Source organism: Mustela nivalis (assembly GCF_964662115.1).
Source record: "Mustela nivalis genome assembly, chromosome: 1".
Taxonomy (NCBI): domain Eukaryota; kingdom Metazoa; phylum Chordata; class Mammalia; order Carnivora; family Mustelidae; genus Mustela; species Mustela nivalis.
Window position 1 is genome coordinate 197,204,351 of NC_139020.1, and position 25,944 is coordinate 197,230,294.

The 25,944-nt window shown below is 53.3% G+C and overlaps 1 protein-coding gene across 2 annotated transcripts in view; it reads right to left on the reverse strand.

The window, feature by feature from the left end:
• The window catches only part of BSN (bassoon presynaptic cytomatrix protein), a 94,827-nt gene that overhangs the window by 33,766 nt on the left and 35,117 nt on the right, over positions 1–25,944 (reverse strand). For both annotated transcript variants that reach the window (XR_014304018.1, XM_082703138.1), the window contains exon 2: positions 9,553–9,961. Coding sequence is in view for 1 of the 2 variants with exons in the window: in XM_082703138.1 (XP_082559264.1) it covers positions 9,553–9,961 (409 nt within the window). In the remaining variant the exon portion in view is untranslated. The remainder of the gene's footprint in view (positions 1–9,552; positions 9,962–25,944) is intronic.

Genomic DNA, 25,944 nt, shown 5'->3' on the forward strand with positions numbered 1-25,944 from the left:
GTTGAAGGAACAGACAGACATAGATCTGTCTGCTTTGGCCGCTCCCCATGGCTCCTCCCCAGGGCTCTGGGGCAGAGAGGGGAGTGGGGGCCCTCTGGGGGAGAGGCTTCTACATCACTCCCACAGGGACACTGGTGGCACTGAGACTTGCCACCCTGTGTCCCAGGCCCAAAGGCAGGGGCCCAGGCTCACTTGCCATATATAGCCCAAAAGGAAGCTGCCCAGGAAATGTGCTTCTGCTCCCGAGGTAGAGCCTGCCTCACGGTCGCCTCCAAGGCTGCCGGGAGGTTCTGAGGGCCCTCAGCAGCAATTGATTCTCTTTCCACTCTCCCCTCTTGCCTCCCCACCAGCAAGGAAGAAGGAGGGCTGCAGACATCCCTTAGCCTGCCTTCCTGCAGAGAGCAGCGCCTTGCCTCTGAGGCCCAGCCCTCCCCGGGAAAGAGGGCATTGGGTGGTCACATCGATCTGTGCGGACATGCCTGATGCCGCAGCATTCATGCTTTTTCCCATTTCGGTACAAGTTCAAACAGTACAGAAACAGCTTAAAAACAAGCCTCCCCTGCTGGTTCCTGGGAGGGTCCCACCGGCCAGCATGGCTCTCCACTCTCTTCTGGGCTGTGAGTCACTTGCCAGGCCTCATCAGAGGCCACCTGTCCCACTGCGGCCCCTGGACCAATGGTGCTCCAGAGCAGGGAGTCGGGGCTGGCCTACCCCCTTACTCTCCCCCCAGCACTGGACATACTCCCTGCCCCATCCCGCAGCTGGCTGCCCACAGGCTTAGGGGCAGGCAGGAGCCACAGGGTCGCAAAGGGTGGGGCATATGAACGCCGAGTTAGATGAATGAATCAGCCAGACATGGCCCATCGGGGAGGCCCCAAGAAACTGCCCAGCACGTGAGGCCAGGATTTGTGGAGAGGAGGCTGAATCTAAAAGTTCCTGGAGGCCGGGAGTCCTCACTGGCCTGGAGCTCCATGAAACGGAAAGAATCCATCCCCTTGCTGATCTCTACAAACACCTGGCTTCCCACCTCTGGGTCCAACTCTTCCCAGCCTCCCCTAGAGAGCCTCTCCTCCCTCCTAGGCCTTCCACTGTGCCCTGTCAACCCGGCTCCCCAAACTCCCTACACACACACACACACACACACACACACACACACACACACACACACATATATTTCTTGGTCCTCCATCCCCCTGTCCAGGAGAAACCGTACTCTCTGGACTTCAGAATGTGGTAACCACTCACCCTCCCTTTAAAATCCCTGGGACCCCTGGGGCTTAGCCCTTAGCTTCCCCATCCTTCTCCCCTCCTAGCTGCTATTGCCTTCCAGGCTCCACCATCATGGCCACTAGTTCTCCAAAAGCCCGGTGGCCCTTGTCTCCCAGGCTCCCACTGAACCGACTGCCACCGTCACAGTGGACGGCAGTCACCGCACTGAGTCAGTCCATCCCCCGGCCTCACCCTCACACCCATTATCACCCCCAATCATCTCCACTAAAATCACCCTGTACCTGTCCTCCTCCAGCCTTCTAGGTCACTTCCTGGGCCTCCCCACTGTAGCGGTCCTTGGGCCTCATGGGGATACCACCGAGCCTCTGTCTTCACATCTTTTCCTGCCCAGCTCAATCTATGGTCAGCATGCAGTCACTCTGACCTATGTCAGCTTCGGAACTAGATGCAACCACATACCCCTTTCTCTGGGCCTCTACCCACACAGATAAATGGGTACCAGGCAAACGGGCTCCACTGCCAATTAATGTCTGTCCCAACTTCTCCTGGGCCCCCCTAGCTGCCTGGCTAACTAACTCATTCACCCCCAACCACAATGGCTGGTTCAATTTCTCCTGCCCCCATCCCTCCCTGCACCCCTCCCCTGCCTTCTGGCTTAAACCACTGGCCTGCTGCCCATGTCTTCAAGAGCAGCCACACAACAGGTCTGCCTCCTCCACACTCAGGATCTGGACCTGCCTCCTTGGGGGCCCCACTCCTTCAAGCACACCGCCTCCCCCACACCCCAAGGCATCCCTTGCCTCTCTCACAACTCAGTGCCATTGTCTTCTGCCTCCCAGAACCCTCTCCTGTCTATAGCCCCGGCTCTCGCCTCTCCTCAGTCAGGCTTCTCAAGACTTGTCCACATAGACGACCCTCAAAAAATGCTATGCTGAGGGCAAGAAGCCTTATCCAGAAGAGCACGTTTCTATGAAGCCCTAGAAGAAGCACAACCCCTCTATGGTGGAGAAAAGTCGGAACAGCTGTTGTCTCTGGAGGAGGGGTGAGAAGACCAGAAGGGGGCCTGAAGGAACTTTCTAAGGTGACAAGGATGTCCACCTTGAGAGAGGGGTTTGGTGGACACAGCGGCTTAATTTTGCCAAAGCTCACAGAATGCTACACTTGAGCTCTCTCTACCTGTCATCATAGGTACATTTTACCTAAAAATAAAACCACATGCTTCAGACAAATACTAAACTCCAGCTGATGGTAAGCCTACTGAAATGTTTAGTGTTAAGTCTACCAATGCCAAGAGGCTTGTGAGTCTCAGCGCCGAATCCCAGGTCTGTAGACTAGCCGACCGAACCCCACCTAAAGATTCCCAGGGGCCTCCAACTTGATACAGCCCAAATGGAAACATTCTCCTTCTCTAGCGCCTAGTCCCATGTGCAACACATGTCCCAAACCTGTCTGTGTAGCCTCCAACATCCACCAGGAATCGGTCAAGGCCATCCACTACCATCCCATAGCCCCAGCCCTGGAAGCCAGCCCCACCCCATAAGCTGATCTCCACACAGGGGACCCAGACCGGCAGCAGGGCTGAAGGGAGGGGGGTGTTGAGAGTTTTGTGGTCAAATAAACATAAACATAGAATTGGCCATTTGACCATTTTAAATGGTGTACAATTCAGTGGCATTCATTCCACTCATAATGTTGTACAACCGTTATCAATTTTCAAAGAGTGGGGTTTGGGGTGTTTTTTTAAAGACTTATTTATTTATTTATTTGAGAGAGAGAGCGTGAGAAAGATAGCAGGGGAAGGAGCAGAAGGAGAGAAGCAGACTCCCCACTGAGCAAGGAGCCCAATGTAGGGCTTGATCCCAGGACCCTGAGGTCACAACCTGAGCCAAAACCCAGAGTCAGATGCTCAACTGACTGAGCCACCCAGGTGCTCCTCAAAGAGGTGTTTTTAAATGCACATCTGACCTTCCCACTGCCACTTCCCGATGCCCTTGAAATCCCATCTACAGACCCCAGCAGGATCCGCATGTCCTCTGATCCTGCTCACAGACCCCCAGCTAGCCCAGCCCTGGCTTGCTCCCGGCCGTCACACAGACCATGCACTTCCCCTCAGGCCTCCCTGGACCCCCTTTCCCCGGTCCAGCTTCAGTCTAATGTCCCCTCCTTGTAAAAGCCCCCCCACCCAAGAGTCTCGTTGCAGCATCCCAGCAAGCCCTGCCCCCTCCCCGGCCTCCCCCAGGTCCTCCTCAGAGCTGACCCTCAGGTTTTGACCGTATGTTTGCTCCTGTGGTTATCAGAAGGGCTGCCTCTCCCTCCGGCCTCCGGGCGCCACCAGGGCTGAGCAACACAGCTGCTTCGGTCCTGCCTGATTCTCCAGTGTCAAGGACAGTTCCCGGCTTCCCATAAGCCCTCCACAGCCTTTGCCAGGGAAGGAAAGGATGAGAAAAAGGGAGAGGGCCCCCTGCTGACGGTGGATCCAGGCCGGCCTGCCCCAGGTTACCAGCAGCTGGTGACTTCACCGAGCTCTCCTGCCTCCCTGCCCTTTCCTGCCTCCGGGCTTTCTCCACCACCTCCCTTTCCTGCCTCTCCCCTCTCCTCCTTCTCCCTGTTCCCACTTTATTTATTTTTTTTCTCCACCATTTTTACTAAATTCTCTTCCCATTCTGTTTCTTTTGCCCCCACGTATAAAATCTCAAGTTTCTGCTCTGAGTTACTTTCACATTCATCCTCAGATAACTGTACCGACGGCTCCCTTTGTCTCTGGAAGCTGGAGTTGTGTGCCTGACGGCTCTAGCTATGAAACAGCTCCCGCAGAGCCGTCTCTTCCGCGTGCCCCCAGTGGTGCTGGCATCTGTCCTGCAGTGATCCGGGCAGGCAAGTTGAGTGTCCTGTGTCCTGGGAGCAGGGACTGGCAGCAGGGCTGGCCATCCAGGACAGACTGAAGCTTGGCAGGCATTTTCCTATTGACCTGAAGACTTGTTTCTTCGAGGTAAACTGCACAAGGACCAGACGTACTGTGGGAGAAAGGCTTCCCAAAGAGCCTGCCACCTGGAGACCCGCTTCCTTTGAGAGTGTAGGTTGAGAAGGGAAGGCTGGGCACGTGTGCAGGCACCACCACCCCCTGGGCCCAGGAGGGAGGGGGACACCTTTGCCTCTCCTCAGCCCACTGCTGATCCATGTCCTCCTAACACCTGCTCCTTGTCCCCTACTGGCCCACGAGGCAGTGTGGCCAGGAAGGAGCAGAGGGAAGGGGGCAAGGCTGTGGCTGCAGCGGAGGGATCTGTGCGGCACTCCCGGCACCTCCCCCGGGCCATCTGGTGCCCCGGCCCTTGCCGGAAAGAAGTGGGCTGCAGGCAACAGCGGAAAGGCTTATGGCCATTGCTTCATCTCCCTCCCTCTCCACACCGCCCACCATGGGTAAGCGCTTCACCCCAAGGCTTGCCCATGGAGTGGGGATGAAGAGGGTTGCACAATGGATTATATATCCTTGGCTTGGTCTTGGCAAAGTCCAGACCTAGGAATGGACGAAGAAAGACCACGATCATTTTTCTCTAGTTTTTTTGGAGGGGCTTCTGAGTGATTCTGACTAGAGCAAGGGAGGCAGGAGGCAGATGAGCTCAGATGGGTTGCCTAACATGGAACCCTGCTACTCCCCACTGGGGCAGCTGGTGGGCCTCCCAGGTGGGGGCTGCTGGCCGGAGGTGCTACTCTGGGACAATTCTGCCAATCAGATCTGGAAGCACGGGCAGGCCACCAGCCCTGAGTCTGCATGGCCCTTGCTCCTGTGACACTGTTCCTAGGGGAAGGCCAGACTCCTATCTGAAGGAATTCCAGGCCGGGTGTGCTGCTGGACTGCTCTGAGAGGGGCAGGGAGGCCCCTGAGAGGACTGGGAGGTCTGGGCTGCTTCCACTGCTCATCCTCCCCAGCAGCTCACTCCTACCCCCTCTGCCCCCACAAACCTCACCCTCAGACTGCACCCAGCAGGATCACCGCTGTGCCTTAACTCCTCTCTCTATCAGGAGAGAGCCTGGCTTGTGCAGCAAGGGCCTCCTTCCTGGAGGAGAAAGGGGTGGCAGGTCTGAACGTCAAGTCACTAAAGAGTGGAGAGCTGGCCTAACAGGCCCGAGCAGGCATGAGGTATCAGCAAAGCCACCAGACCTTTCTTCTGGCTTCCCTGGCCCCCTGCTTCTCTTTTAAAGAAATCGGACATTTGGGAAGTTAAGGTACTTTGCTAAGGATCCACATCCAGGGAGAGAAGGGAACAATTTTCCTGCCTTTTCCCCACCACTGGGCACGGAATGGGCTCACAAGCTAATGCCTCTGGCCTCCTGGTCAGTGTGTCCTCACGGGGAGGGCCTCTTAAGGGTGATGACAGGTGTTCAGCCCCCACAAGGAAACCCCCAGTCATTTTGAATGGGTTAAATTATTCATCTTCCCTGAGTTCCAGGACACCAGAACTCTGAAAAGAAATGGCCTCACCATGGAGAGTGGCTGAGATGGCCCTGCCTGCTCTGAACTACCCGCAACCTGAGCAAAAGCGGACCGTGGGTGGGGAAGACAGTGCGAGAGCCCCTGAAGGAATGCCAGAGGCCCCACTACTAATTCTGGGTCCCCAGCTCTATTGCTCCAAATGACCCTGAAGAAGCCAAGGCTTCCCAAGACTTCATCTCCCGGGCTATAAACAGAGCATGCTCTGAGCTCCTTCCCTGACTTGCACGAGTCTCCATGTGCTCCAGGCCTCAGAAGCCCAGCAAAGGACATGGGCGGGCATCTACCTCTGAAGGGATCATCACCGGAGGAGCTGGCCATCCAAGGCCTGGGCGGAAGAACGGCAGGTGCCATGTCTGTGTGAGCCTAGCACCCTCCCGGTGGCCTGGGAACGGACAGAAGCCCAGGCCTGCTGGTCAGGAGAGGAGGGGTTCCACATCTCAGCCACAGCTCTGGCTGAATGGGGTGGATGGTTCTACCTGTCAGTCTCCTCTCCACACCTCATCTGCTGTTTCTGGAAGACCCAGTGAAAGGCCCAAGACTCCTGACAGAGGCCATGAGGCGGAAAGACAAACTCACTGAGCTCCAGTGGCCATCACCTTCCTCCTTTCTGCTCCCCCACCCTCACCCAGCCCTTCAGCACGGTGGCCCTGTCACACTCCTCATCTGGGCCACAAACTGAGGGACGAGCCAGGGATTCTCTCTCTACCTGGGAAGGAAGGTCCATTTTCCATGATCCCATTTCCAAAGATCTGAGGGCAGCTTTGTTAGCAGTCCCAGAGAGGCCATGAAGCCCTCCAAGTCACGAGCGTGGCCCTTGTCCCTCTCTAGTACTCCTGCCAGTAGGAAGCTGAGAATTCCGCCGGCCTGCCCTGAGGAGGCTCTGGTGAGCTTCTGGGCACCACGCGGGGCCCTACCTGCCTCAGTCCTGCCTGAACATCACTACACTAGCGGTTTCAGACACACAGGCCTATCCCCAGACAAGGTCCCCAGCACGCTCACCCCACCCCATGGCCAGTGTCCACAGTGCGTCTGTGCAGGGACAGGTACCACGTCCCTTTGCACATCTCCTCCTGCGACGTGAGTACTGGAGCTGGGCTTCCTGGAAAAGGTGGCTCAGCTTGAGTCCCTGCTACCAAGACACAGCGCCCTTCAGAACCAGCTCCTCGCCCTGCCTGGAGCCTCAGGCCGGGCAGGAGCCCAGCCCACACACACCAGTGGAATCCCAGAAGCCTTCTTGGCCCACATGATGTCAAGTTAGGGGTCAGAACAGGTATGTTCTGACCAGGATGGATCAACGGGTGTGCGAGCAAAACCTACAAACTGGTTTTCTCGTTACGTGACCAAGGAGGTGGCTCTGCTGGAGACCAAACGCTCTGACTGAAGAGGTAAGCTCTGCCGGCCTCTCAGGAAAACAGGCCGAGGGTTCTTTCACCTTGACAGGAACCCCACTGAAAGCCAATTCTGGAGCAGAAAAGGTTCTGCTGGGAGACACCTTCAGAAAAGGGCATCCACCAGCTTCTGAGAACCTGGAGAATGTACTACGTCAGCGTTTCCCAAACTGACACCGTGGAACAGCAGTCCTGAATGTTCTGCGAAAGCAAGTCTGGGAAAGGCTGCTGGCTGCAGCTCTGTCTTGGAGCCACGTGGTGCCATTCAGGAAGCCGAAGCCCTGAGAAGCCTCACAGCAAAGAACCAATGCATTCGTCTGGCTCGGCATTTGCTCGAGGTACCTGGTGGGGAGGCCTGCTCCTCACCAAACACCGTGAATCTGCCGTAAAGTCTGAGGCCCCTTCCTTCCTGGCCCTGAGCCTCGGCCTCCTCCCTGCACAATGAGGCAGATGGACACAATGAAGCAGTCGCCAAGGTCCTCCCACTCGGCTGTTTTTCTCAGCACATCCAAGGCTGGCTCCCTTCCCACCTCACCCAAGGTCCTGGGCTTGGGGGAGCCTGTTGCATGGCAAGGGCTGGGCTGCCCACCAGGAAACCGGTGCACCACGTGTGGCTCTCCCTTGATCTCCGCCCACCTCATCCAGGGGGCTTCAGGCCCTAGGGCTTGAGTGAGCCTCTCAGGGATGCTGGAACCCGGGGGTCGCGGCCACACTGGAGCAGAGCTGGGCGGGGGGGGGGGGGCTGGCACACAGCAGCTTCTCGTCCCTGCTGCTCCCAGCCAGCTGTTTCCGGCTTCTCGCTGGCAGAAACACACAGGTGAGCTTCTCTGATCTGGATCACGTTGTTCTAAGTACTGCAGGGCCAACACTTACCTAACGATCAGCGCAGGGACCGGCCTGTTTCTAATCACAGATGCAATAATCACGAGTGTGCCCGCCTCCTCAAGGAAGCCCCCACACTCCAGGAGCGACTCCAAACCTACTGAGTCATCTCCCCACAACGGCAGCTCCTTCCTCAGAATCTCACACTTACCTCTCGCAAACCACACATCCCACACCCACGGCACCTCATGTCACAAATAGACCCCGACCTGCGAACAATTATTCTCACTCATCCCCTCACCCACGAGGTCCAAACGGCTTCTGCTGCTGATTGTCCCGGAGGCAACCAGGCCTGTGACTGCAGCAGCTGGGCTCCACCCTGCCCTAGGGCAGAGCCTTGGGGGAGGAACTAGAGACTTCTTTGGGTTACTCCAGAAGAGAGGGGGGTTAGCCGGCAAACCTGATGAGTTCATTTCAAAGGCCTGGCCCTGGCTTTACCAGCTCACCAGCCTCTGGGTCATCAAAAAAAGCCTCCAGGGGCTTGGCTGAGCATCCCATGGCAACCCAAAGCAGCCTCAACAAAGCCAGGATGGGGCTGAGGACCCAGGGTCCTCTGGAGGCAAAAAGGAGGCCAATTTCATGGAAATGGCCCTGCAGTGGTGTCTTAGTGAGAGTAGGACACTGTCACCCTTTGTGAATGCTTGATTCCTAGCCTGGGTCTCTACCCCAGGGTTGTTTCTCAGGATGGCTAGCTGCTCTGCCAAACAGCTGACTGGAATGGAAGCCCAGAGAATCTTTGCAGAGCCAAACTGGAAGGCCATTTCCCGCCTCTCCTAAAACCTTGCTTCCCTCACCAGCACCCCCTTCCAGTACCTACTATCAGGGAGAAAGGCTAGCCTGGAGCCCTGCAAATCTGCCTCCTCTCCAGTGTGCAGCTGCCTGTGGCCCTTTCCAAATGAGTATCCATTGAGAAAAGTTACCCAGAAGTCTGTCTTTGGCCCTCTCTAAGGCCATTTTTCTGGGTCAAGCTTGCACTGGGTAAGAAAGGTTTCAGGAGGGGCAGGAATCCCTCCAGAGATCTGCAGCCAGGCCTGTTTTCTGCTACCACATCTTGGAGCCAGGAAGTCACAAATTCCAGTGGCCAAGGGAAATGACCAGGTAAAGAGAGTTGGGTAAAGAGTGGAAGAAAGGGGTACCTGGATGGCTCAGTCACTTAAGTGTCCGACTTGATCTCAACTCAGGTCTTGATCTAGGGGTTGTGATTATTTTTAAGATTTTATTTATTTATTTATTTGACAGAGACAGCAAGAGAGGGAACACAAGCAGGGGAAGTGGGAAAGGGAGAAGCAGGCTTCCCGCCGAGCAGGGAGCCCAATGCGGGACTCAATTCCAGCACCCTGGGATCATGACCTGAGCTGAAGGCAGATGCTTAATGATGCAGCCACCAGGCACCCCTTGGGGGTGTGATTTTAAGCCCCATTTTGTTCCATGCTGGGCATGGAGCCTATTTTAAATAAATAAATACATAAATTAATTAATTAATTAATTAATAAAAGGGGAAGGGAACGGAGGGAGGCGTGGGGAAGATAGGTGGGGGGACCCGGCGCAGAAGGTGGTTACCTGGGTGAGGTGAGGGTTGGGGTTGAACCCACACTGGTTGCAGACCTTGCTGTGACACTGGGTGCAGGTGTTGAAGTTTGGCTGGCTGGGGGTCGACGTGAGGTCCGAGGTCTTACATATGGGACACAGCGTGCTGCTGGGAAGGGGGGCGATCTGGGGGACGGAGTAGGGTGATGTGGGGGTGCTACCTCTGTCCGGTGACACAGAGGGGGACCGCCCTGATCTCTGCGTCCTGCTGTCTACCTGCAGCGTCCTGCGGGGGCCATCAGCCTCCTGGCCTGCTGGGCCCTGTGCCCTTGTCTCCCGGGGGCTCTCGCGGCCAGGAGCAGTAGCAGAAGCCTGCTTCGGGGTTGGGGAAGCTGCTCTCTGGCTACCCGGGGGCTCCTTGGGGTCCAGTCTCCTGGAAACGCTGAAATGACATTGAAAATGACTGCGTTAGAGACACATCTCGGAGAAGCAGCCTGCAGAGGGCTCTATCAAGTTAGGCAGCCCTGCCAAGCCCCACTCCACCCTCCCCTTCCTGCCCAGTGGCATCATGACGGTCACCGTTTGCTGCGTGCTATTTGTGCCCCACGCTGAGCCTTGACAAGCGGCTCCCACTTGAACCCTCAGCACCAGGCCATGTGGTAGGACCACGAGCTCCCCTCTTCCATCCTGATAAAGGGCAGATTATGACTCCGTAAATCTAGGACGAGAGGTGTACTTTTAACAATCTCTAAGGTGATATCTAGACTATGGTCTGCAGACCCCAAGTTGGGTACCAAGGCTCTAAACCTGTACATTAGACACACCTGAGGTGATTTTTAGATTCCTGACTCTCAGACTATATGCCCCAGACAAATGACCTTAGAACCTGTGGGGGGCAGGGCCCTGGTTCAGAGCTATTGCCCTGGCAGTTCTGTTCAGGCTTATTCTCGCCAAAGGCTGACCCCAGACAGCTGGAGATGGATGGAGGAGGCATCCCAGGGCCCGGTTAATGCCCCCTCCACAGGGACAAAGGAACCTTCTTTCTGGTGGGTCCCCACCAGGCCTGATGCTAGAGCAAGTCCATGGAGATGGGGGAGGTGTTACTTTTCCGTTCATGCAAGGCGTGGTGCGGGTGGAGTCTTAGATCCAGCCCTTGAGGAGCTACCGCAGGAGGCCCCACGTGCCCGACCCCCCATCTCCATCCCCACCTGGTGCGGCTGTGGGGAAGCCAGCAGGGCTGAGCAGCTCAGTGATGTAGAAAGTCAAATGGCTAGGCTGAACTCAGTCTCTTCATTTTCCTTTTCCCAATTTTCCTTTTCTAATTTGAAAGAAGCTGAGCACAAAAATCCCAAGACAATGCTTTGGATCGCCTCCCCAAAATTCTATCCTTGCTTCAGTCTGTGTTCACGGGGAGGATTCCGGCGCCCAGCAGGCAGGCTGGACCAGCCAAGAGCCATTGCGGAAGCCAGGCCACAGCGGCCTGCAAAGGGCCTGCCCTGGTGTCCCCTGACCTCCTAGGGTCTGACTGATAGGAGGGGACTCAATTTCTGCTGCCCCTGAATGAAAGTCATCTGCTTGCCAACCGGTAGAACCTCCTAGAAGCCATTTTGGTGGGGGGGGGGTACCCAAAACGCCCCTGGGAAGGCCCGCTTAAGACAGTCCGTGGTTCTTTCTCCTTTCTGAGGAACTCTGTGTGTGTGTGTGTGTGTCGGAGCAGTGGGGGGGAGGGGAGAGGCACACCCTTGGTCTAATAAAGACTCTTCCAGAAAAAAGAAACACTCTCATGTGTCTGTCATACAGTTCTTTCATCAACTACGAACGGCATCCACCCATCTATCCAGTCTCATGGACCCTTGACTTCCTTCTTCAGTAGAATCACCAGAGCCTGAGTCTGAGCCTTCTGGGCCATCTTGCCACCAGCTGTAAGGCCCAGGATGTGGTGGCTGTGGCATCTCTGGGCCACACTTGGAACTTGTGCTCCAGGGCCTTCCCATAGACTAATTTCTAGATAAAGAAAGATTGCCACTTGGTTAAATTCATAGTTCTAATGTTTTATTTGAAGGATTCAGGGTTGGAATTTACTTACTTACTTACTTACTTATTTTTAAAGATTTCATTTATTTGAGAGAGAAAGAGAGAAAGCAAGAGCAGGGGGAAAGGAAGAGAGAGAAGCAGACTCCCTGATGAGCGTGGAGCCTGATGCAAGATTCCATCCCAGGACCCCCAAGACTATAACCTGAGCCAAAGTCAGATGCTTAACTGACTGAGCCACCCAGGCCTGTGGCTGGAATTGAAAAGCAGCTCCTGACTGTATGTTAACTAGTACAATTAATTAAAATTTTAAAAAATTAAAATTAGAATTTAAAAATAATTTAATTTTAACAAATAATAAAATAATTTAGAAATAAAAATTAGAATTAAAATTTTTTAAAAAATCCTGCCCCTGAAAGCTAATCAGAAACTACTGAGAGCTCTTTCTATCATGCAGGGGGACAGCAGCCCCTTTCCCAGACTGCGTGGGGTCTGCGGTCTCTTCTGAGGAACATAGCCATTCCGACTATATGTGAACCGCCTGATATGTGACAGATAATCTTCTGTGTACCTGATGGTATTTAAAAAATTTTTTTTTAAAGATTGTATTTATTTGTTTGACAGAGAGAGAGCACAGGTAGGCAGAGCAGCAGGCAGAGATAGAGGGGGAAGCAGGCTCTCTGCTCAGCAGGGAGCCTGATGTGAGACTCGATCCCAGGACACTGGGATCATGACCTGAGCCGAAGGCAGATGCTTAACTGACTAAGCCACCCAGGTGCCACCTGATGGCATTTTAATTCAACATTGCATCACAATGTAGTCTTTCTGGGGACAAAATTTCTGGGACAGAGACCCAGATTCAAATTAATTTTCAACTTAGCTGTAGTGACAGTAGAGAAGCAAACAATGCCTTCTGACCCCCAAAAAAGTCTGTCCTGCAAGGGCTCCCTGCAAACCCTTCACTTCCCCGACCTCCTGGATGATTCCCCACCCCTTCTCCTTGAGTTTCGAGCCTCCAACATGCCTCTCCCTCTCTTCACTGACAGCCTGCCTGCCGTCTCACTAAGAAAGTGGGAGCCCCTGGAGGGGAAGCTGCCCATCCCTAGTCTCTTGACGTCTATCACGCAGTATTTTCCCCCACTTCTCACCTTCACAAATCCTCCCCCTTCCTTCACCATCCATCTCCCCTTTCTATGGGATGACTTCAGCTGCCATACAAACATGCTTCTCCCATCCACAAAAATAAATAAGTAAATAACTCTGACCCACTTCCGCCTTTAGCTATGACCCCATCTCTCTGTTCCTCCCCTCCCTTCCTCTCAACCAAGCCCCACCTGGCTTCTGTACACCCTTCCACAGGAACTGCTCAGGTCACTGTCACCAGTGGCCTCCGTGTTATCAATCCCACAGTTACTTCTCAGTTCCTGATCACACTTTAGCAATAGCATGTGATATAGCTGCTGAAGGCTCCCTCCTTCCTGAGATAAGTTCTCCACTTGCCTTCCAGAACACCTCCTCCACCCTCCTGGCCACACCAGTTTAAACTCTCTCCCAATCCCAGAATCCCATCCTCACATTGGAAGGACCCAGTCTTCTGTGGGTAAACACGATTCTGGATCTCAGGGTCCACCCAGACTCAAGGCTTAAAATTCCACTACCCAGTGACAATGACCAAATGTGTGTCTCTGGCCCAAACTTCTTCCCTGAATCCTTCTCTGCTCTAACTGCCCACTCTGCATCTTGACTGAGACATCATATGTCTGGGCATCTTAAACCTGGTGTGTCCCAGCTGAGCTCTCATCTTGCCCTACACATGCACCTCCCAGCTTGCCCCTGGGAGCCGTCGCTGATCCCTTCTTCTCCGGTCCATGTCAAACATCAGTAAATCTTGTTGGCTTCAGAGTCTGGATTATCAGAGGCTACTCCCCCTACTTCCCCCCTCCACCTCATTCAGGCCACCATCCTCTCTTTTCAGTTCTGCCCAAGCTTGGGTGCTTCCACTCACCCCTCTGTGGTCTTCTCTCCACGACAGCCAGGACAATTCCTTACATACCTATGTCAGCCACTTCCCTCCTCTGTCTAAGCCCTCCAAAGGAACTCCCTCTCAGCCCAGAAGGAAAGCCAAAGGCTTTCCAATAGCCTCAGAAACCCCATGGGATATGACCCCTTTGGCTCTGGCCTCATCTCCTACTATTCTCTCCCTCCCTCCCTCTATTTCCCTCAGGCCAGGCCCACTCCTGCCTCTGGGCATTTGCTTCTGCTGACTCTTGCACTCTCCCAAGTCTTTGCTCTGCTGGTGTCCTTTCGGGGACACTTTCCCTGACTGCTCTATTTAAAATGCATCTCCAGGAGCGCCTGGGTGGCTCAGGGGGTTAAGCCTCTGCCTTCGGCTCAAGTCGTGATCCCAGAGTCTTGGGATCGAGGCCCGCATCGGGCTCTCTGCTCATCAGGGAGCCTGCTTCTCCCTCTCTCTCTGCCTGCCTTTCTGCCTACTTGTGATCTCTCTCTCTGTGTCAAATAAATAAATAAAATCTTTAAAAATAAATAAATAAACTGCATCTCCAGGGGATGCTCTGGTGGCTCAGTCAGTTAAGCAACTGACTCTTGATATGGGCTCAGGTCATGATCTCAGGGTGGTGGGATTGAGTGCCATGTCGGGCTCCACACTCAGTGGGGAGTCTGCTTGAGATTTTCTCCCTCTCTTGCCTGTACCCCCCGCTCACGCATGCATTCTATCTCTCTTTAAAATAAATGAATAAATAAATATTTAAAAAATAAAGCAAAGCAAAATAAAGTAAAATAAAATGCAGCTCTGGGAGACTTGCCTGGCTTAGTCACAAGAACATGTGACTCTTGATCTTGGGGTCGTGAGTTTGAGCCCCACAATGGGTGTAGAGATTAATTTAAAAAAAATTTTTTTTAAATTAAATGTAGCTCTGTCCCTCCTGCATACCTTCTGACTCATCATATAGGTACTGCTTTTGTGTCCCCTTGTGATCCCCGCCTTAGACTGCCAGCTCGGTATGGGCAGGGCCTCTGTGCATGATCCCCACAGCTACATCCCAGAGCCCACCCAGAACAGCACTTGGCATGCGCTGAACACAAAATGGCTGTTTCCTGAATGGATGTGCTGTGGGCATGTCATGACTCTGCACAGCATGGCATGTGACTAGCGTGGCACTTGGCCTTTCCCTGGTCTGACTTCATGCTGCAGAGAACTGCAGAAATGACAGCAGAGTCCTCCCTGGTCACTGGGCACACCCCTGCCCCCCCCACCCTGGAATGCTCTGCTGACCACAACAGGGTGATGCCAACCAAGCCCTTACCACGAGCCCCTCCGTGGACCAGGCAGGCGTCCATCACGTATTAACTTCCTCATGCCTCACAGTGAAGCCATGGGCTAGGACCCATTTTGCCCATCAAGCAGACTAGGAAACTGCTACCCGGAGAAGTTATATAACTTGCAAAGCCATTACGATTTATATCAAGGCCAGCGGTCCCTGTCCTTAGCCACTGTCCTGCACTGCCACTCCAACGAGCCCACTGGAGAGGGGCGGGGGCCCTGCAGTCTGGACTCTTTGAATTCTCTTCTCTCCTTTTCTGAGGAGCTCTTGAAGTGGAAAAGCCCCAGGAGAAGGTCTCTGACAACTTGATCCCCATGGCAGCCCGAGCCCACACCACACGGTCTGGAGTGGGCACTCAATAAGCATGGACATAGTAAGCGGAAAGATGCTCAGAGTGGGACCAAGGGAGGACAGTGACACGATTCGGTTGTGACCACGTCACATGGCATCTGCCCGGCAATGCCGAGAGATGCACATTCGAGAAAACCACATCATTCCCTCATTCGGGAATGCAGTCACTGACAAACACTTGTTGGCCCCTGGCGTGCTTCCAGGCCCTGTGAAGTCTCCTAACGGTGGAAGGTGGGTCCACAGGTGTTCATTGTACTATTATCCTTTACATCTCATACATATTTTATGAGTATTTTTATATTCTTTAGAAATACCTATTCAATATTTGACTGAAATAAATTTTTTAAAAAGTGAATCAGACAGGGATCTAGTACGCTGGGAGCCTGCAGTCTAGAGGTGAGACAGATGTGCAAACAAATCACGATAGGCCACCGCGCAGCCCAGGAGAGGGGGGGAAGTCTACCGGGTCTCTTCCTTGAGGTGAAAGGGTGAGACAGGCAGAGCAGGGAAAGGCTCCTAAGCTTGACAGGGCCAGCCTGCTCGGGCTTGGGCTGTGCAGGGCAGGCCCAGCTGGTTTAAGTCCTCGCCTTCTCCAGCACCTAGGACAGCTCCCAGTAGTCAAGTGTTTTCCACTGCTTGAACTACAGGCAAGCTTAGAGCTAAAAAGGGAAAGGGCCAGGGGAGAAGGGCCTCTAAGGTTTTCAAACAAGAGTGCTTTGGCTCTGTGTCAAGGAGACAGTGGAGGCAGGGAAACAGTGAGAATAAAGCAATAGCCCAAGAGACAGTCCTTGGGGTGAGAGGGAAGGAGGGCTCAGTAGGGGTATTCTGGGGATATCAAAAGGAATGGTCCTTTTGATTGAGATGGGGGACCCAGGGAGAGGAGCCAATTGGTGGCTGGAGAATGGGGCATGAAAAGGCAAAATCACAAGGTTGGGTTTGGTTTTGTTGAGGTGGGGGTTGGGTGCGAGAGACATCAAGAAATGGGTCAGAGCTTGGATTCCATTCAGATAATTCCAGATATTTTTATTGGGGAGAGTTAAGGGTTCAATTCGCAGGCAAGCCTCAAGGACAGAGATCATACAGAGAGGAGTGGTCTAGGAAAGATTCATGGGGAGCACCAACAATTAAGGGAGCAGAAGCAATGCCAGAAACAGAGAAGTCAGAGGAAGAAAAAAAAGACACAATACCCCCTTCTGGGTTGGGGAAGTTTCCAGAGGAGAAATGTTCAACCACATGCTGTGAGGAACCTCTATTCCTGAAGGGTGTAATGGAAGAAAAGTCTACTCCCATGAGGGTCACACCCTGTGACTGCCTAGCCCTTGCCCACCCAGACCAACTTGAGAGGGGTTAGCTCCCCACCCTGCTGAACCCAAGGATCTGCCCATGGCAGGAGATCCATCTATGACACATCCCTGGACACAAGTCCCATGGGGGCCAAGGGGGTTGGAGCAGCCCCAGCCCTCCTCAGGTGGTCCTCCTTAACAGAGCTCTCCACGTGGGCAGAGAGGGAGAGAGGAAGGAAAGGGGGAGGGAGGTGTCCACAGGTAGGACCCAGCACAGCCCCACAGAAGACCTGGTTTCATAGATCTGGATTATCAGCAGTGAGGCCCCATGAGGCCAGCGGTCCTCCCAAAGGCTGCTGGGGGGCACGATTCCTCAGCAAGGGCTGAGATAAGGACAGGTGAGCACGGAGGGAAGAGCGACACTGCCAAAAAGCAGAAGAGACACAGGAGGACAAGTAGGTGAGAAGGAGGGAGAATAGGGATGTGAAGGAGTGGCTGGAAGCCAAGCAGGGAAGACTAAAAATGGCTTATCTAAGGATAGATATTTTTAAAAGATAGCCAAGAAAGGTAGAGGATGTAAAAATAGCTGAATTCCTACCAGCTTTCCTCCCTTTCAGCATTAAAGGCTATTGACTGATCAGAAATAAGTCTTGAAGCTGTTTGGCAAGGCTGGAAGGACCCCCCAGGCCACAGGTGTGCCGAAGGGGAGGGGCACAGAGCTGATTCAGGCAGCCCCCCCTGCCCCTGCCTCCTGTCCTGGGACCATGACCACCACTGAGAGAAATGATCCAGACTGCATTGGTCAGAATTGGGCTCGCCTCTGTCAGAAATCCCAGGAAAGGCACGAAGCCAACAAGCTCCACTGACCAAGAGGGCGGGGGTCTCCTGGGAGAGCTGTGGCTGCCCAGGGCCACAGTGCGGAGGCATCTGGAGCCACTTTGGTAGCTGCACTCCGAGAGGGCTGCTCAGGCTGCCGAGCCTGGAGGAAGGAGAAGCAGGGAGGCAGGGAGGCAGGACAGGCTCCAGAGGGAAACCCCGGCTGGTTTCCACACGGCAGCATTCTAGAGCATGCCTTCCCCTTCAGCTGAATATTTAAAAGAGAAATATTTCACACCAATCAAGGACTGTCTGTTCCCCCAGGAGGGCACTGAACTTGAAGAAGCTGTTTTTCTAAGTCAGAGCAGCCGGAAGAGTCCCACAGCTTCAAACAAGGTTTTGATAAACTCATGGCTGACCTTTCTCTAATAGGCAATTATGACCCAGCAGATGCTGTGGGAGGACCCTCTGCAAGGAAGAACTACTGAGCCACCCAGTAGTCCCTGTGGACTCAGGCAGAGAAGAAGGGTCACAGAATCTTGGTTGTTTTTTGTTTTTAAGGAGTCTCCATGCCCAACATGGGCTCAAACTCACAACCCTGAGATGGAGTCATGTGCTCTACAGACTGAGACAGCCCGGTATCTCAGGGTTGCAGAATCTTGGGAATCAGGGTGCAGGTCCTGCGCCCTGGAGCAACTCTCTCACAGATGGATGGGAGAACTCAGAAAGTTTGAATTTAGAAGAAAATTCCAGTGTCTACACAAGAAAACATTTCTTGACCTTCCCAGCTTTGAGACCAGTGTCCTTCTGCCTTTCTGATCAGGGGTCCCTATCAATAAAACATGTTTGCCTGGCCCCAACCGCAGGAATACTTATCCACCAACTATGTGCGCATAGATTACTGATAAAACACACCTCCCCCAAATGGAAAAGTTTGAAAGGATGAAATTGGAAATATATGTAAATGGAGTTTTCATTCCATCCTCAGTTGGCTGCCTCATCTCCCTCCCCTCCTTGGCACATGTGCCCCAGTTTCCCCTGCCGAGGAAATGATCCATTTCCCCATCCTTAAAGGATGCTGTTGGTGGCCCAGACCCCAGATTCTTTGCTGCCCTCAGCCCTGCTCCACAGCAGGTGGACTTAGGTCAGTGTCAGGAACTCCCCAGGCCACTGGGGGCTGCCCTCACCACCCTGCCCAGCCACCCATGAACCAAAAAGAGTTTGCCCAGATGACAGCAACAGCACAGAGGTGAGGTCTCCATAACACTCAGCTACTATGTTCGGAACCTTCAATGGGACAGGAAGCCAGGACCACAGGCCTCTGAATGGCTCTCTTGCAGCCAGAGGATGCCCTGCTGGCTGGGGAGGGAAGGTACTACACACAGGCCTCCTGGGTCGTGGTCGTAGCCACCTATAGGCAGGGCTCCCCCAGAGGCTGACAATGTCCCCTCCTAACTTCCACCCCCTGGAAGCTGCTGCTGCCCCACCATGAAGGTAAGGTTCCAAGACCCAAAGGACCCTAGAGAATTAGCTCCTTCCTACAAGTGGGGACAGAGCTCCATGCCGACCTGGTGACATCCCCAACAGCAGGTGTGCTCTCATGCACTCAGACATACACATACTCACACCCCTGAGAAGACAAACCCATGTGAAGGTACCCACCACCTCCACTCATCCTTTCCACTTAGAGATGTCTAGCAGTTGACCCTTCCTGGGACCAAACAACAAGGCTCAGTTGGTCCCAGGCCAGTTCATCTGGGCCGGCAGAGAACCTGCTTAAGGCAGTGAGCTACGTCTGGTCTGCTGCTGCTGGGAGTTTGGGGTGATTCACCAGGTGGGTCAGGATGGCAGAGGAGGTGGTGAGAGGGACTGGTAAGGAGTGTGAGCTTCTGCCACACAGCACAGGCCAGGGGAGCTCCCAGCACAGGAGGAGAGGCCACCAGGGCTGGCCGCAAGGTGGGGGCCAGGCCACAGGTGCAAGGAAAGCAGGCCCTAGGGACCTCGTTCCCCAGCCCTAGCACCCATGTGGGTCCACAGGCTGAGAGCAGCTCTCAGCACATTGTGATCTAGCCCAGCCCTTCGCCAGAATCCAGAATGAGGATGGGAAATAAGGGTAACTTTCCTCTAACCCTGTTAATTGATAGTGACTGCACGGAGAGCTGGGTTTGAAGTCAGTGGGAAAGATTGTCGCCCTCTGTTAGTAAGGTCTGTCATGAACCCGGGAACAGGGCACAGAAGCACAAAGGCCACAGAATTGTCATCCATGAGGCAGAACAAAACCAGACACTTTGACGTGCCTCAGGTGATAGTCAAGCCCCTGGAATGTCTCCCTGAGAGCCAGGCCAGGCCTGGCTGGGGCCAAGTCCATCCCTGCCAGAAAGGGAGCAGCGGATCCATGTAGTGTTTACCTCTGACTTTTGCTTCAGTCCCATTTACATCTCCAGCCTATGGCTTTCCCTGAGACATAGGAACCATATGGAGGCCTCAGTCACCTGAAGCATCAAAGGCCACAGGCTCGGCATAAGTGGAGGTCTCTTGTACCGTGGTGCTTGTGGCTGGCACTGTGTGGTAGCTTGTCTGAGCACAAGTGGCAGCAGACGCTGTCCCCCTGATCTCCAGATTCTGCTGAGGGGTTATCAGTCCTTTGGTCATAGCTTCTCTACTCCAGTGTTAAGGAGTTTTTCTCTAGAAATGTTCATTCATTCTTTCATTGAACAAGAGCTCATAGGAACCATGTTCCCTAGTTCTTCCATATCTGAGTATATCTTTGTGGTTGTTAAACTTGACCAGCTTGGCTGGGTATAAAATTCTAGATTCACACTTGCTTCCCCTCAGGACTTTGCAGGTACAGTCCCTGTTTTATAGAGGCTCCCCTCTCTACCAACCATCACTGTGGACAGCTTTTGGCAGGCCTGATCAGCTCCCCTTATAGGTATATTAACATTTGTCTCTGCAGTGCAGTAGTTTCTCATTAGTTCAGTAAGAAGAATGAAAAAGAAGTCTCCTAATTCATCACACTTAACCAGAGGACCTCTTACAACCCAAAACAAATACCATTTTTCTCTGGCTTTCCACCTATGCAAGTTCTAAGTTTTCTAAAGCATGAACCCCTTTGTAAATCTCATTTAAAACCTTAGATTTAGGGGCTGCCTGGCTGGCTCAGTAGAGTGTGAGACTCTTGATCTCAAGGTCATGAGTTCAAACCCAATGCTGGGTATAAAAAACTACTTAAAAATAAAATCTTTAACAAATTAAAAAAAATCATAAATACCTTCAATTTCATCCCTAAGTACACATTCATAAATATTTCTATTTGATTTCAGAAGGTACCAGACCTCCCAAAGCCCATGGGAGCCAAATTCCTCAATGGCTAATCTGGCCCATTACCAGCAGGCCCCAGCCCACCACATGAGCCTGTCACTTGAGCCCACTCACATGTCCCCAATGAGAGACCCACCTGAGGTCTGGGAGCTCCTGACCAGCCAATATCTTTCCTGCATCCATGCCCACAGGCTCTCCAGAGGGCCAGACAGACACCACCTTCATGCCACTCAAACCCAACTTCTGGTGTGGAGACTCCCAGGTCTCCCTCCCTATGCATGTCTCCCCAAGCCTGGTCCTAGTGTGGCACTGTTTGTGAGGCACTGTTTGCTGTCCATCTTTCCACTTGAACTGAGCACCCCATGAGGGCAGGGGCTACCAGAATCTAACATGGGTCCTATCCCGGTTTGTCAGCTGAAGGAAGCAGAAGTTCTACAGGCTCTTTTAAACAACTGACGAAAAATAATTTGTGATTGGACAAAATTTGTAGGAAATGACCCTGCCAAAGGCTTGAAAGTAATTTCTTCTTTTAGGTGAACTGAACAATCATATTTATACCATTCATGGTTCACAAAGATCTGGTTTAGCCCATAACCACAAGTTCTAAGGGGAAGAGATCCAAAGGTTGGGTTTTACTATGGTACATAAAGGAACTGGTTTCTTGAGCTAGAAATCAGCAAGAGGGAAGTGTTACTGTTTTCAGTGTCCTGAGGCCTTTACCCCCACATATTCCGCAGACCTGGGGAAGAGTTCATCAGCAGGAGATTTCTGACAGAGCCAGGGGAGCTGGGGGCCCATGCTGGGAGCCAAAAGGGCCAGAGGAGGGAAGAGGAGACTGGCAGGCAGCCAGACCAGAGTCCCCACCCAGAGCTAAGCCCCAGGTCAGCAGTTCCTTGACGGGCTCTCCTCATCACCTCCCAAGCTTTCCTGAGGTCCTGACCGGGAACATCAGAGGAGAAAAAGGGCCCAACCTTAGGGACCCATCCCTTCAGAGAGCATAAGGACTGAACCCAGGGCCCTGAAACTTGTCTGGGCAAATCACAGTATTATCCCTGCACCAAGACCTACATTATGCACAGCTTTACATTTTAAGGAATTTCCTGCCTTTTCCAGCCCATGATGACTGGGGCATGGTTCAGGAGTGCGTCCAGGCCAGCCACATACCCCCAAGGGCTCTCTTCCCCGACTAAGCTTTCTGAGGGGACACAGGGCCACACAGGAAGATTCTTAGTCCCTTCTCTGCAGGCTTTTCAAAAGTCTTGGCCTCAGTGCTGGCCTTCTATTCACATTTACCAAGACAGAAGCCCCTTCCCTGTCTTCAGGAAGAGCCATGGCCGCCAAGTGTGGCCCAGGAGTTCTGATCCAGCCCAAGCTACTGAAGCTTCTGTTCCCCACCCAGTCCCAGGCTTACAGACACTTGCTTTAGGACCCCACATGGGGGCAACTTTGAGCTGTGAAGTGTCCCAGTTTTCTGGCTCAGGGGCAGTGCTCCTAAAGCTAGGAAGCTCTAATCAGGAGTCAGAAGTCATTACATAAAGCTGAGCCAGCTTTTCCCAACTTCTAGCTCCTGCAAATTCTACTACTACAGCCTTTTACCAAGGGGACCGTGTTGTGCTTGCTTGTCAGCTCTCTTCCAAAATCTGCTGAAACCAGAAAGTCGAGATAGTTAAGAGAAAATCACAAGTCTTTGTGACTATGGCGGCCACAGGCTCTACTCTCCCATGCCAAGTCCAATAGGGCAGTAGCCAGAAAATTCCATAAGCTCCCGCCCAGTCTTCAGACCCAGGGCCGAGGGCTTACTGCTCAGCCTGCGCTTGGAAGCTGCCAGGACACAGCCTCATCCCACAAAGATCGCCAAGGGCCTCCTTTACATGCCACCCTGCTCCAAGCACAGGAAGACAGGGGCCCACAGTGCAGTCAGCAAGCTAACCCAGTCCCGGCATCATTAATACATGAATTGGGTGACCACCTGCTGGGCCCAGGGTGTTCTGCTGGACCATGGAAGCATCCCAGTGTATGAGGCTTCCCTGATCCTGCTTCTTTAGATTTACAGGGAAACCCTACCTGGCTGAGACCTCTTGACTCCTTTCTCTTGGGAAGCAAGGGTTCCCAAAGAACACTTTGGGTACCCAAAGACTATGTCTGTCGTGTATTTTGGGAAAAAAAGAAGTACCCAAGTAATGTCTACTCACTCCATGTTAAAAACAAACAAAAAACAAACAAACAAACAAAAAAACCCTACCCTCCCTATCCAGAAATCAGAACTGCTATTTTTTTATTTAAAAATTTTAAAAACTTTTTTTTTTTTACTAGCAATACTTTTCTTGCTTTCTATTTTTCTATATAGAATAAGGAAAAAAACGTATCGGTAAAAGGAAGGTAGAAGAAAATCGTGATGGGGGAGTCATCTGCGGCGCTTAGTTTCAGCCCTGAGTAAATCCATACAAGGGGGTCACACACCCACCCATCTCCCAGGGCCACCATGCTGGCATTCATCCTTCTGTCACTTGTCCCCCTAGCCTGGGGCACTGTGCTAGCTCTTGGGCAGTGCTATTCCAATGGCTAAGGAATCCTGCCTTCGGACAAAGGGCTGGCAGCACTGGCGTGGAGCCAAGCAGAGCTTGGCATTAAACAGAACAGGTTATAACGTGAGAAGGAAGCCCTCTGAACAGCACGGCAGCAGTTTCAAACTTGTTACAAATAAAAGAATCGCAAAGCAGCATTCTCACACATAAACCTCCATGTAGCGTACACAAAATAATTAGAACTTAAATTTAAGTGCAGGTATGTGTGAGGAGGGATGAGTAGAGAGGCCTCAGAGGCCCCCCAGGAAGAGAAATTAATGTGGACTGCTGGTCAGAGAGAACCATGGAGGAAGACAGTGGGGAGAGGGGAGGGTTCCAGAAAAAAGCCAGCAGCCAGCCTTTCCTCCACACACAGTCACCACGGGGTCCTTGGAGGCCAGCATAGGGCTGGCACAGGGCAGGCTCAGTGGATGTTTGTGGACTGAACGATGAGCAGAAATGAACGATCAGGGAACAAGTGGGTCCTCCGTGGCAGTGGTGGTGGGCACAGCGGCCACTGGGGAGAGATGTGTTGTCACAGTCCTGGGGCTTACAGACTTCTCGGGCTGATGAGAGACAGTCTGGGAGCAGGTGGGGAGAAAGGGTCAGAAGCCTGGAACAGAGACACAGCCCAGGCCCAGGCCCAGCTCCGGAGTCTTGTTCAGAAAGCCCACTGGGACGCAGCTTGGCTGCTCTGTGGGCCTGCACAGCGACAGCCCCAGAGGCTCACACAGGACACAACGAGCTAAGTGCCCACACCTTCCTGCCCGGTGAGGGGGAACCATCACCAGCGCCACCCCCACCACCACGGATGTGGGTCACTGTGCTGCCCGGCTGTCATTAAACCAAGGACACGCTGGCCCTCTGCCTTCAAAGCCCTCTACCACGGGGTCTCTCCTACCTCTGTGCCTTCCTTTTCCTCACTGCTTTCAGGTAGGGAGTCCAGGGGCTCCTCACCTGACTGGCACCCCTCCCAGCTTGTGTTTGGCTCTCTTTCTAGAGGCCCTTTCCTTAAACCCCAGTTCAACCTTCAAAACCCAGCTCAAGCACTTTGCCCTCTACAGGGGCTTCCCCAGAGTGCCCAGTCCCGGAAATGTGCTGTGTTTTCCTTGCAGGAAAACAGTTTCGGGCAGGACTGCTCCTGTGGGCCCCTCTCTGGTCCGGTCTCACCTCCTCTCCTCATGGAGGGCAGTGCAAGGCCAGTCTTTGCTGAATGCCATCCTTTATAGGGCTTGTGCAAGAAAATCAGAAGGACAAAGAATGGCATCTTGAGACGGTAAGTGAGACTCAAGATTCCAGCAGGGAAAAACACACCCTCCTCCAAATAATTCCCACTGTGACATTAAAGGACATTTAAAAAAGAAAGCCATCTAGCACCCTTCCAGCCTTCAACATCGCCACGTCTGTTGTCCTACCTGACCTGTCAGCCCGGTTGCAGAAAAATGTATGAGGATGGTGGCTCATTTTCTGTTTTTGCCAACTCCGCAATCTTTCCCCTGCAGTTTTGCTCACCTTTCACTTCCAAGGCGTCTAACTCAGGAGAAATCTATTACCTACCTGAGGCACTTTGGCTCCTGCCTCTCGCCCTCCCTGGGCCCTGTGAGGGCCCAGGAGGTGCTGGGGGTGCATTTCCAGATCCCTCTTGTGGCAGATTCACCACCCATCCAGGGAGCTTGCCTCTTACTGGTAGAGATTCCCCAGTAAGGCGAGAGACTGGAGGGCTTCCTGCAGGAGGTGCCCCCATGCCTCCGCACCCCACCTTCCCATTCTCTCCTGCTGGCTCAAGGGCAGATCCTCAGGCCCCCCTCACTGCTCAGTCTGCTCTCTCTCATGAGGCCCCAGGGGCCTAGCCTAAGGTCCAAACCCCCATCCAAGGAAATAAGTCCTTTCCAGGAGGTTGGAGCCACCTTTGGCTCAGAGAGGCTCCCCCTCTGGCTGACCACCAGGGACTCCCTCCCCTATTCTTTTTAATTTTTTTTTAGAGATTTTTATTTATTTGAGAGAGAGAGAATGAGCGGGGGCCGGAGGGAGGCAGAGAGAGAAGCAGACTCCCCACTGAGCAGGGAACCCAACAGGGGGCTTGATCCCAGGACCCGGAGATCACCACCTGAGCCGAAGGCAGATGTTGAACCAACCGAGCAACCCAGGTGCCCCTTTCCTGTTCTCTTCCCTCTCCCAGGGCTCTGTGTCTGGTCAGCAGAGGCAGAGGGACGCCTTTGTTCCTACCTGACATGTTTTCACATGTTGAAAGCATTAAACTCAGCTACTTGGGCTTCAAACCCATCAAGATAGATGTTCTCACAAGGAAAATATCTGCCCGTGGGTCTGAGAGTGGTGATGCCGACCCAAGAAAAAAGCACGATGAGATGTGGGTGAGCGTGGCTTACACAAGCGTGCTCGTGTGTGTGTGCAGGACTATGTGTGCTCCAGTCTGTGCGTGTGCACGCGACTGCAACGTATGCTCGTGTGAGCACGTGTGAGTGCCTGCGACCACTCTCTTCATGGCAAACAATGACCCACTGAGTAACGAGAAAGACACTGTCAAGGAGGCCAGCTGCCAGGGAGAAGGGCGAATGCGGAGGGACTAGCCCAGCCCTGAGTCACCAGGCCCAGAATGAGGCAACAGAAGGGCCAGGGTCACCCCAGCCTGAGGGAGAGCAGTGCCAGGGGCACAGTAGGCACCGAGAAAAACATTAGCCCTTCCTTCCTCCCTTC